The following is a 13,111-nucleotide window of genomic DNA, read 5'->3' on the forward strand; positions in this document are numbered from 1 at the left end:
TATATATTCAAGGACGACTGGAACCTTCGGTAGCTCCAACATTTCAGACAAAAATGAAACCTCTGCAGTATACGAACCCACGTCGAATATAACAGAATTTGAACCTTCCAATACGTCGGAAATTACTGTATTTAACAAGACGTACTCATATTTCACCATCCCCGAAAATAAAAGCTCTATGGAGCATGAAGGCTCGGTTGACTACACGCATCCTGCGACTTATCTACCTTTGAATGCTTCTGAACACGTAAGTTTGAACGCATCCTTTTTTGGCACTGAATCACCCACACCCTCTGGAATATTCAGGACGACAGCAGCCTCGGATGGCACCAAAATCACTGATGAAAATGGAACCTTTACAGGTTATGAACCCTGGTCAAACACAACAGCACTTGGACCTTCCAATACATCAGAAAATTTTGGGTTCAACAGTACATTGTCATCATTCATCACCCCTGAAAATATTAGCTTTACAGAAAATAGAGGTTCGGTTGATTTCACAAATACACTTTTCAATGCTTCTGAAACCAAGGGGCTAAACACATCTTACTTTGCCACGGAACCATTTACACCATCCGGACCATCCAGTAACACTGGAACATCTGAAGAAAATGAAGCATCTACGGATTATGAACCCATATCCAACACAACAGAACAGGGACCTCACAACACGTCTGAAGAAATCGGCTACAACATAACCTTCGCATCTTTCGGGACTTCTGAAAATGAAACCTCTGCAGAGCACAATGCCTCGGTTGACTGGATGCATCCAGGAACGTATGTACCTTTCTATACTTCTGAAAGTATAAAATTGAGCACGTCGTTTTTAGGCACCGGTTCACATACCGGTTCTAGTCAATCTGAAACGACAGGAGTCACTGGTAGCTACGAAATCTCTGAGGAAAATAAAACCTCTGCAGTATATGAGTCCAGTTCAAACATAACACAACCTGAAACTTCTGATGCATGGGAACCTAATCAATCCAGAAGAATTTCCTCCTCTTCCACCTCTCCTGAAAATAAAAGCTCTGTAGAGAATGAAACCTCGGTTGACTACACGCATCCTGTGACTTATCTACCTTTGAATACTTCCGAACACATAAGTTTGAACGCATCCTTTTTTGGCACTGAATCACCTACAGGCTCTGGAATATTCAGGACGACAGGAGCCTTGGATAGCACCGAAATCACTGATGAAAATGGAACCTTTACAGGTTATGAACCCAGGTCAAACACAACAGTACTTGGACCTTCTAATACAACAGAAAAGTTTGGGTTCAACAGTACATTGCCATCATTCATCACCACCGAAAACGACAGCTTTACAGAAAATAGAGCTTCGGTCGATTTGACAAATACACTTTTCAATGCTTCTGAAACCGAAGGGCTGAACGCATCCTACTTTGCCACTGAACCACTTACACATTCCGGACAATCCAGTATAGCTGAAACATCTGAGGAAAATGAAACATCTACGGATTATGAGCCCAGATCCAACACAACAGAACAAGGGCCTCACAACACGTCTGAAGAAATCGGGTTCAACATAACGTTCGCATCTTTCGGCACTTCCGAAAATGAAAGCTCTGCAGAGCACAACGTCCCGGTTGACTCGACATATCCAGGAACGTATGTACCGTTCAATGCTTCTGAAAGTATGGAATTGAGCCCATCCTTTTTAGGCACCGGTTCACATACAGGTTCTAGGCAATTTGAATGGACTAAAACTTCCAGTAGGTCTGAGATCTCTGAAGAAAATGAAACCTTTGCAGGGCATGAACGCGGGTCTACCGAAACTTCACCTTACAATACTTCGGAAAGAATTGCGTTCAACAGAACTTTCTCAACTTTCAGCGCCTTTGAAAATGAAAGCTTTATAGAGAATGAAGTATCTACTGACTTGACGCCTCCTGAAACTTATGAGGCAGGTGGAAGAGCACCTGGTTCTTCGTGTAAGTACAACTGCCTTACAGAACTTCTAAAACTTTTTATAATGAACTTTTGGGTGACACTGCCGTTTATGAAATTTCTGCAGCGTCCGAACCATCGGGAGTTTCCACACTTGAAGGTCATTCGAGCTTTACTGAGCATTCTGCCGTCGGTCCTGGGAAATTTCTTTTGAGCGAGCTGAAATCAGGTGCGGTCATTTGCGATCTCTCCAGCGGCGCTTGTACAGTCACCGAGATTTAAGTTGAGGTCAGATCAAGAGCACGAAGAACATACTAAATTCAATAATTGTTTTTTGAACTTGACAAAAAATGCGACACTCTTCAAGATTAATTTAAAGTATGCTATAGGGGTAGCTTGAGCCGAGCTCAATTAAAAAGAAAAGAAGTTTCCATGGGGTCGCATAACCTCTGAAAATGTGAACCAATTTCTTGAGATCTCCAATCGTAAAAACAAAACAAAAACGTTCGATTTGTTTTCATTTGTAATTCAAAAATTATAAATTGTCTAATTTAAGCGCTTTGAAAGTTCGTTACTTTCTATCCTTATTAAATGCAATGACGTTTGTGAAAATCACTGCGCTGATTAAATGTTTATCACGCTACAGAGTTTGAATCAGTAATATTATTGTATTTGCTTTGCCATCACGAAAAAAGCTCATTTTTTGCGGAGTTATGAATACGCATACTTCCCAATATCAATCCCCATGGAATAAGCGGCGATATAAAAAACGGACTGTTGATACACCTATTTGGTCCAGTCCCTCTGCTTTACGTAAATGTAGATAATCTTTTTTGATAGATCGGGCTTAATCAGAAGATCTGCCAGACCACACAAAGCCATTCGAGACCGTAATTTAAAAACAAGGCATATTGTAGCATCTCTCAATGTAACCATATCTTATAAGTTATAACGGTTGAGTAACATGGCCTTTTAATTTTTTTGTACATGTAAAAACAGATATGGAGAGTGATGAGACGTGTAAAGCCTCAAGTTCTTCCGAAGAGTGCAGAAGTGCGAGCCACGTGGAATCAAAGTCGAGGCGCGGTTTACCTGGTGCCTTAATTGTGAGTCATTTCAAGTTAATTCCTACAACAGAAATCAACTAGTAACACAAAATAAAACAAAAAAATATGCGGGGCTCGTGAACTTGCCAACATTTACATTTTGCGCACTTTCCAAAGTTTTTGTGTCACTAACGGTCGTAAAATAAACATGTTTCTGATTAAACTAAATCACTCAAGCGTTACGAAGAACTGGATTTTTGCAGTTTCGAGACATCAAGGATAATAATTGATTCTTAAAATAATAAGTACTGATAAATGGCCTTACGTTATTGGTTTCAGTTAAAGTAAAATATGCTTTTTTTGTAAGCTCCTTTTAGGCAACAACTGAAACCGAAACCAAAACGTTGGTTCTGATGGACAACATTTGTCCCGAGTTGTCGTGGCATGCCCAGACTTGTACAGCACTCATCACAAGTAGGGGTGTCGCGAACGTTTGTCGAACCTTATTTTTAGGTAGAACTTCCGGGGTTCGGCAGGGTCGAACCGGTTCGACGAACCTTCGAACTTCTCATCAGATTCGACCGATTTGACCGGTTCGACTTCATGGGCATTGTGTCCAGACCTTGATACAAGCATGTCTAGGTTTGGAGAATATTTTTTTAAGCAAAGGGTTATTTTATTTTATGAACAGCTGCAATTAAAATAAACCAGTTTTAATCACTGAATAACTTAATTTTTTTGTGGTGTTTTAACTGAAATAACCCAATCAGCGCTGCCCTTAATTCATCCCTTAGCCATCACCATCCAATCTGAAGCCAACTGGCCAGCCTGTCGTGCAGGCGCACATCCGTCGAACTTCAATACAAGGTTCGTCGAACATTACACCGAAAGGTCGATAAAGTCGAACCTTGTCGAACTCGAACCTCGGCCGGTTCGCGACATCCCTAATCTCAAGAAGTAAACTTGCTTGTATGTAATTATTTTTGGTGTAACCTTGAATTATTTTGATTACCTTTATTAGGTAGCATTCACAAAACGAATATGATTACTTTTGGAAATAATAAAATTACTTCTAATTGTCACAATTTTTTTCCCCTTTTTGTGGCACTCTTTGTTTGTACATATTTTCTATAAATTCTTCGAACCAATTGTCTCCGACGGGAGGATGGCTTACCAAAATCGGTAAATTAAGAAGATAAGTGAACTAAAATTTGGTGATCCTAATTCAATGATTGACAGTAAAATTGAGACCCTTTTCAAAAGGGCAGAAAAATTTGTCCTTTTGAAAATCGGAAGTAATCGGGAAAAGTACCGGTTACTTCTTCGACTAATCGCCAATTACTTTTTTTCTTCAACTAATCAGGTAATCTAACCGAATACTTTTTGAGCGAAAGTATTTGTACTTGATTACTTTTTTTTTAGTAGCGTGTACAAGACTGGGCATGACTGACCACGAGGTACAAACAGTTGCGTGATCTCTACGACGTACCAGCGGGTTACGGTGAGCCAGAATGTGAGGTGGGACGATCGCTCGCTTTGCCAAACCGATGCCGCCCAGAAGAAAAGGCCCGCGCGTGACGTCATTGTCGGTGGACCGCCGACCTACCGCGAGTGCCAAACACGTTGAAGCTGAACGAAAGACGCCGCGAAGCGGCCTAACCGTTCGTCCTATACCGTCGCGTTCGTCATAAGACGTTGCAAGACGCACTCGCGGCGACCCTGACACGAGCTAGGCGGAGCTGTGGATCCGCTTCCGATGACGTATGGAAGAGGGAGCCGCAGGTCTTACTTTTCAGACGGTAGTGACAGAGCAGAGTATACCACCTGGAGGTCGACAGCAGCCTCACAACTGCGATCCGTGATGGCGAGCAACACTACCCTTCCAGTACACTTATAACGAAGTCGGTTACAACAAGACAGCGGCTACAGCGAAGCGATCACGATTCCCTTTTGCACTTCGTTATACCTGAAGTCGGTTATATCGAAATAGCGGATATATCGAAGCGATTTGCGATTCCCGTTGACTTCGTTATAGACAGTCTCGTCAGTAATACGACCCGATAGTCTCATGCACTTTGTGGGAACGCGGGGTGGCACGTGCTATCGACGCGCAGATGATAGTCCGCTTTTTACAGCCGGTCTCATCTTAAGTTTGACCGCAACAAACGCCACAGTCTGAGGGGGTCCATCAAGCAGCGTCACAAAAGTGCATCGTCATTATACTCGCCGTCTTTCCGTTTGCTACAATTACGCACAGTGAATGCGGCGTATGCCTTCCCTTCTGTGCGTAATATTGGGTCAGTCGGTGAGGTGATAAAAAACGCACAAAGGCGACAAGAACCGTGACAATACACTTTTGGCTCTCCCTGATTGGTTCCAGAGGCGTTGGCTCGCGAAGCGGAGGCGGAATCTCTGCACCGCTCCCGCCCGCTCAATTGCCACAGCTTCCCTTCTAGCCAGACTTCTTCGGTACTCATTACAATAATGGACTACCTCTTGGAGTAACTTTGCAATCATATGTATAGATTTATTAAGAGGTAATCGCTTTCTCGCCCCTTCTTTCCCGCCCCTTCTCTCTTCTTCGAAGGGGCGGGGCGTCAGCACTACTTTGATAGCACTTTTCCGGTTAATCCACGCATAAAATGGCCAACCGAATTTGATATTCGTGATGGCTGCAGTCTAATTACCCAGGCTCCAGTGTTTTTTTTTTTCTCATATTTAAAACCGCTTCAGCTTCCCTTTAAGGATGAACCACGATGCATGGCTGCTCCGGCGGTGGCATAGTCCAACTGCCTGGTGAGATCGGTCTAATAAACATTCTTCTTTGTATCAGTTGACACACTCTATGGAGGAGAGTCGGTTTAAAACGGACCTTTTCCGTGGCCCGCACGCGAGCAGGTACGGGGGATAGCGATCCTTGCGCCACCAGAGGCACCGCTCCTACGCACAAAGGAGAAGGACCATTTTGGAACGATGCTCTTTTTGAGCAAACTTCTTCACAATCTTTGTTTACTATAAAATCACAATAGGCTCACTTTCCACCGCGGGCAAGGTAAATACAACGTATTACCGGTTCCGTCGCTTCTGTCTGTGCAGGTAGGTTGAAACAAAACCTGATAGTTTGGCGAGCGCCACCGAGCCATCGCGCCACAAAAGGGCGCCGGGTGTTCTAGGAAGCTTGCCAAATGACTTTGATCTAGTAAAGTTGGGTCTTCTTGTGTCTAAAAAATGGCGACCGCTAATGCTGCTCGATGGAGCTTTGAAAATGGTTTATTGCGTAGTGTTATCGACCTCTTCTGGTTCATTCCCTGCTCTCTTTTTTCGCCGTCTCTCCATTGCAACAGTACCAGTGGCCAACGGGAGACTCGGAGATAGGGCTGGTGTCCTTCGGCGGCGTCTTCCAGGTGAAAGAGAACGCCACCAAAGAGGACCTGCCGCCGGCACCTGTCCGTGATTTGAAGGTTTTGGGCGTAAAGAAGAAGGACGGCAAGTTGTCAGTGAAGCTGTCGTGGACGTGCATGGGCGCCCACCTTGACAGTGAGAACGGTGAGCGAGCGTCGATTCGGCGAGAAGAACAAACATTGCAATGTGTTTGATCCCCAATTGAAAAGAGAATAATGCAGTCAATGATTTCCCCAATAAACATGTCGGAACTTATAATAAATGCATACGGCGTGTACAAGTTCGTATATTATCCTGCGTGCTCTCATTAGTTTATTAGAAACATTTGTATGATTTCGTTTCCTAGAGTTTTGCTAGTTATCCCTCTTTACTGTTTCCGAATCGTCGGAAAAAAAAAAAATTAAAGGTAGGTTCATGGATGGATTCTTGGGGATTCCGTCAGCACGACTTTTTGTATTAGCTTTCCCCAAAGGGGGACATATGTGGCGTTTTCCAAAGGCCATGCTAACGCATTCTCTAAGGATCCCCCAACGGATCTTCCTTTCATTTTTTCCGGCGAAGCGGGCTCGGCGAGCCCGCTTCGCCCCAGCCTTTGTCGCACTCAGACCCGCGTGCCGCCTCTTGCGCCGCACTTCGGCAACACCTCCTAGAAGACAAGGCCGTAGTGCTCTTCTCGTGACGTCGCAAAGGAAGGCCATTGGGGGCGCGCGTCGAAGCGAATGCAACGCGCGTAGATCGACCGTCGTAACGCGTTTTTAGTCACATACGCGTGTCTTATTAGCTAAAATGAAAGCTGCAGATAGCAACGGGTCTAGAAAACATTTTATTACACGAGCAAAATATTACACCGCTAAATAATCGGTACGAAATGGCACGAGGTATGCGTACAAGACGTCTATCGAAAAATGTGATTGTTTTAAGTCGAAAACATTGAGTCATGCAGTTATTGTTGTAGGAATGCATATTTTATACAGAAATACTTTGACAAAATGGCGAGACACGCAGTGATTTTGAAACAGCAAAACAGAACAGTTAAAAATCAGGTAGACATAGTCAACGCGGACAAGGCAAAACAAGCGTTTCTCACGATCATGTAAGCGACGTTATCGCGTGCAGTCACTGAATTCTTGCATCATACCCCGGCCACATGGCAAAATTAATGTAATTTCGGTCGAATGACATTATAGGGTCGACAAATCCGCTTGCGGCGCTCGTATAATCACTCAAGACCGCGAGCTGATTAAATCCTATATCACTGAATGAAAATATATTAACGTTTCCCTGTGGCAGGGGTACTAAACTTACTACTTAGTCTACTAATTTACTTCTCCCTATGGGCTCGAGCTGCCTTAGAACAAAACATAACTTGTTTTGTATATAATAATACTATCACCTTAATACAGTTAAGATTGTAGTATAAACGCGGAAAAGGCAATAAAATAACTTTAGTATAAATAAACACAGAATCACAAACAACTCACTTTCAATAATCACACAAACTTGATTTTCATCTTCCAGTGAAAACTTGATTAGCGCGCATATTTACAAATGTCGACGCAACTGCATACGGATAATGACAAGGAACAAAATTGCAATTTATCATGCGATTAAAAAAAAAAAAAACAATTGCAGCATCTTACTTGCGTCCTACATGAACAAGAAAGCCCGTAAATAAGTTGTTTCTCACCTGTCGATCGTATCCATACGTCCCACAATATCCGTGACGAACACATTTGAATACAAACTCCAAGAAGCCTCTCTCTGTCAAGAGAGGTCTATCGATTAGTCGACCAGAGCCTTCGTTGGCTAGTTGTCACACGTCACTCAAACCGTAGCAGGACTTGTTTCACAAATGCACGTAAATGCCGTAGTATCAAGCGAACACACAAAAAAACTACCCGAGACTACGGTGATGACAGAAATACGACGGGAAACAAGTCTCAAAAGTACCACACACGAGAGCAGCGGCGACGAAAGGCTTAACGTTGTCGACCCATCTCTTGCTGGTGTGCGCTCCCTGCGACAACGACTGGATTTCTTTTCGGTTTACTTCCCTTCTGAAATGTCTCAGCGTTCCTTTTCAGACAGTCAGCAGCTCACACACAACGTAAATTTACCAGAATCGGAGCCATGTGGCATCAGCAGCATCGCAACCGGTCCTTTCGAAAAGTGTGGGGTGCTGCGGAACTGCACGTAGTCCCGTGGTTACGGGAATACTCATAAATATAATTTTGGTACTCTCAACCTTGGTAGCGCGTTATATAATACGTTTATATTATATATATAATAAATTGTACAAGACTCCGCCTTTAAAACGTATATTAATGTCGGATAAACGCGCATGAACGAACACCACCGCGCCGCTTGTCGAGGGACATTGTTTTCACATCGATAGCGTATTCTCACGTAGTTGCGCCATGGACTTCCTTCCTCCGCCATTGTGACGTAACCTCTCAGAGCGCTCTGGCCTTCTTCTCTAGGAGGTGTTGACTTCGGCCAGCCGAGCTAGGCACTGCTTCCGCTCCTCGGTCTCGTTGGCCCGCCTTGCTTAGCAACGGCATCCCCTGCCTCACGCTGCTTTCGCTGTTCACCGGTTTCCCGCGCGCTCATTGGCTTCCGCCCCGTGACGTCGCCTCCCTCTCGCCTTTGTCCTTCACTACTCTCCTCCTCTCTACGCGGCGCGCTTCCCTTTTCACCGTTTTGTCCGCGGACGGACAACGTCAACAGTTCCCTGTCATGTAGCATATTAACGCTACCGCATTAAAGGGACCATGAAATGACTTTTTTACTTTTTCCAGATAACTTTTACATTAAACCGTCAATGTTCACTGAATGCCGAACAGGCATCCGTTTTCGTCTCGGTTTATTAACTTCTGCACAAAAAATTAATGAAATATCGACTTTTTCTTGACCGCAAAACAAGCCGTGACGTACGCTGTTTCCGGAACCGGAAGTTCTCTCGGCAGTAGGAGATGGGAGCGTTAGCGGCGACGAGTTGGGGTGCGCCGGTAGGTTTTACTGCGCCGATGTCACCGACGTATTTTCTGAATCGGCGCCTCTCATCGCGGCATCGCAGCTGAGCGAAATTCAATGAGATACGTTGCGCTACAGCGACAGCATGGGACTAGTCCCATACGCCGGTATGCCTGTTGGGAAGTGCATCGAGTCTTCCGGTGAAGACTCCAGAAGTCAACCCAACTGTCATTGTTGGTAAAAGGCGGCCAGTGTCAGTCGTTTGCAAAGCGACGTAGATGGAAACAAATTGCCGCGGCGTTTTTCGCGGTCTCGGAGATGCAGGAGCGAGCCGACGTTAAAAAAGATACGTTTGAACTACGAGTGTCAGCAAGAGCCACGTAAATACCTGTTCACACTCGGAGCGGACGCGCGCGTTTGATGGAAGTGGTGTATTCGCGCTGTTGGTAAGCGCTTCGGGACCGATCTTTTACGATTGCACCTCGATACTGACGCGACACTCGGCAAAGAAAGGTTGGAGCGGTATTGCGCGTATACCTCCCACGAACTGTTACAGCTCGACAGTGACGTGCAGTCTGTCAGAATAAAAATGGCATACCAATAACAAAGTGTACATACCGTGTTACGAAGGTAATCCATTCAGCGTTTATTTCAGCTCTATATCACACAAAACAAGAAGAGAGACTCGACGAGGGTCCCTTTTCGACGAGTGTTCGTCAACACTGCCTCGGAAAACAAGGGGAAGAGATTGACCTCACCTCTTAACCTAAAATTGAGGTCAGCGATCAAACTATAATACGGGAAGGGTCCACAAGGGTAGCGCGGGCATATTCCATTCAGCACGCCAGCCGGTCGTAGGCAGACAGACGGTCTTGCGACGAAGCAACGCTGCGCCGAGTCGGAGTGCCTGCTAGGCCTATATTCTGAGAGCTTGGTCGGAGCGGGATTCGCGGCTGTTGTCGCTCTTCTCGGGTGGTTGTGGATCCAGCGTTCTTGTTCGTCGTGGTCTGTTTTAAGTACATTTTTTTCTTGCTGCTTGAAGTCGGCACGCGCGAGATGAACACGTAGAAAAATAAACGTTCAGTCAGTCAGAGTTTTGAGAGGAAGGAAACCAAAGGAAATAACCGTTCTGAAGTCGGCCCTGCCCTACTGCGCACGCGCAGTAGTTGCTTCGTTTACCACACGATAGATGGCGCTTGGCTCTCAGCATTATCAAATTTGGCAATTTTCGCCACACATCTCTAATTATGCTACAAAATGTGGATCTGAATATTATTTAACAAAACTTTTAGGAAACATTCGCCGGCTATTTATTGTTTACGATCGCGGTGCTGGTGAGGTAGGCTCTTACCCAATAGGCGACGTGGATTCGGCTGACGTGCTCCGTTTCTGCGGATGCATCGTAGTGAAAAGGCAGAGCTTTCGAAGGAAAGAAGTCGCAAAAGAGTCCAGTTTTCTTTTAAAAGTTTTATAGCAAATAAGTTTTTTGGGCTCCCTATTTTTGTGTTTTTGTGTTTCTTTTCACACCTTTTACGACGTGCGGTGGATGAAATTCGATTTTAAAATCATTTCATGGTCCCTTTGACAAACGTTTTTGGGAACCGTTTTTGCACACGCTGGGCCCTCCGGTACGAACTGCGCACGTGCGAGTCTTTTGTGGTCGGGCTTGCGCAGTTCGTACCGAAAGGCCCAGGGGACCGGATCGGATGTGCAAACTCGGTTCCCTAAAACTCGCTAATGGTATAGTACTACCGGATTTGTGGGGATATGCATTCAAAACGCTACACACAACGTGTCTTGAGCATGTTACTCGAAAAACGTAATCCACTACAATTACACTTGGTTAGGCAAGCAACCAAGAGAAAGTAACGAAATATGGTAAGTGTGCGAAGGTGTAGAAAAGAAGACGTCATACACCACTGAGGTGATAGCGCTGAATGGGGCATTCATTTGTTTTACTGGTGTTCGGGTTTCGAGTGAGAATGGTTCTTGCGTGCGATAAATTACAAGTGCTCAATTAAATTACTTGATTACTTCATAAGACAAGGAATCGAACGTTAGTTAAAAAGTAACCGCTACTTTTTCGATTACTTCAAATTTTCGGAAAGGACAATTTTGTTTTTGCCGGTTTATTAACGGGTATTTTGTGCTCTTCATTACTGAATCAGAATCAGCGAATTATAAGCCACTTTTCTTCTTAATTCACTGCTTTCGGTGAAGTAGGGGGATCGGTGGCCCAGTGGGCTAGCGCACTCCAGCTCGGAGCACGTGGGGCGAAAGCTCGCCCTGCAGAAGCCAGGGATCCCGGGTTCAATCACCACCCCTGCCCGTTTCGATTTGGATGAGAATCGTACCGGCGTGCGGTCGTGTATCACTACTGCGTGGTGGACGTTAAAGACCCCAGGCTAGCGGTTGTACTGCACTGGCTGAATTGATCATCTGCGGCTAAGACAGCAGACGCCCGCTGAGGCAGGCTTCCGGCTGTGTAAACATACACACAACTTTGTTGTTGTTGCTGAAGCATCCTCATGTCAGAGACTTGGTTCAATGATTTTTGGTAGAAAAACAAAGGACTCCATGAGAAAGGGGAAGAAAATATAGTAACTGCTACGAGCATTGCTAGTAGTTCCAAAAGTAATCAGATTCCTCTTGTGATTACACCCTAATAAACGGATTCAAGGGATATAACACGATTGTTTAAAAAAAAGTAATGGATTATAAGTAATTTTAATACTTAAGAATTGCAATGAGTATAGTACAAGTTTGGTTACAAACAATTAAAGGATTGACCATAGCTTATATTAATAACTTTAGTTAGTTGCTCGCATAGTTGTGCACTAGGTTTGGCTCTTCTACCTACTGTTTTCCAGCACTGTTTCTTTTTCCCTCAGTGCGGCTTCAAATTAAACCACAGGACCCAGAAAATGCTGATCCGTTTAAGAAAATTTGTCACCTGTTTATTTCGCCGTGTCTTGTCAAACGTAAGAATCGAAAACCTGATATCCGAGGGCTGACGTCTTTCTCGACGAAGGAGTTATGTGGGTGGTATACAGCTACGTATGGTAGTCGGAAATGCCCGCGTCATGCTGCGGTCTTGGTTATTGACCAATATTGGCACCGGATGATATACCGAACTCTTCCAACTGTGTTCTGAGCCTGAATTCTATATCTTACCCTCGTGTCCGATAATGAGCGTTATGAACAATAAATAGCACGTAGGACAGATAAGAACAATCTTCCTGTCCTCTTTTGTCCTTCGCGCTAATAATTGTTTAAAAGTTCTAATACAAATAGCTCACCCTAATAATTTTGATTACGCGGTCTCCCTTGTGTTGCAGCAACCCTCACCGATCTCAGAGCGAGCCTGAACACTCGTGAGCTGATTTACAGGTTCGACAACGCGACGCCGATCTTAGGAGCGCACATCCTAGAGGGGTCCTTGACTCCTCTGAGCCCTTACGAGTAAGAAATCACTGAGGCAATTGTGTTCAGAATTAACGGATTTACGAGATCCTATTGAACCTTGACAGCTCATTTCACGCTCAAACGGATTTTTGTTGTTGTTCTTGTTGTAACGTGGCCGGGCAAAACATATTCAGCTTGAAAACCGCTGAGACACGTTCTTTAGAAAAGAATTTTCCGCTCATTTGGACAAGGATGGGAGCGATTACACGCAGTATTGTTTTTATATTAAATACTGATTTTTTTGGTTTCTTGTTAATAAAAGAGTGGTCTAGCAGCGAGTCCCCGATATACATAGCCACCGAAGGAGTGAGAACGGG

The 13,111-nt window shown here is 44.5% G+C and overlaps 1 protein-coding gene across 1 annotated transcript; it reads left to right on the forward strand.

Moving 5' to 3' along the window:
* The first annotated feature begins 1,232 nt into the window (after positions 1-1,232).
* On the forward strand, positions 1,233-12,795 carry LOC121833632. Its single transcript, XM_042287065.1, has 5 exons — positions 1,233-1,952; positions 2,036-2,137; positions 2,908-3,014; positions 6,299-6,500; positions 12,668-12,795. The coding sequence occupies exons 1-5, from the start codon at positions 1,658-1,660 to the stop codon at positions 12,793-12,795; spliced, it is 834 nt and encodes a 277-aa protein (XP_042142999.1). The 5' UTR covers positions 1,233-1,657.
* The last annotated feature ends 316 nt before the right edge of the window (positions 12,796-13,111 follow it).

This window comes from Ixodes scapularis, unplaced genomic scaffold (assembly GCF_016920785.2).
Source record: "Ixodes scapularis isolate PalLabHiFi unplaced genomic scaffold, ASM1692078v2 PGA_scaffold8__174_contigs__length_109621045, whole genome shotgun sequence".
Taxonomy (NCBI): domain Eukaryota; kingdom Metazoa; phylum Arthropoda; class Arachnida; order Ixodida; family Ixodidae; genus Ixodes; species Ixodes scapularis.

Bases quoted from the DNA above. Each gene is read 5' to 3' on its own strand.
- LOC121833632 (XM_042287065.1), top strand. From the start codon at position 1,658: ATGGAATTGAGCCCATCCTTTTTAGGCACCGGTTCACATACAGGTTCT. The intron at 3,015-6,298 runs GTGAGTCATTTC...CCATTGCAACAG, and splicing joins GTTTACCTGGTGCCTTAATT to TACCAGTGGCCAACGGGAGA. The intron at 6,501-12,667 runs GTGAGCGAGCGT...CTTGTGTTGCAG, and splicing joins CCACCTTGACAGTGAGAACG to CAACCCTCACCGATCTCAGA.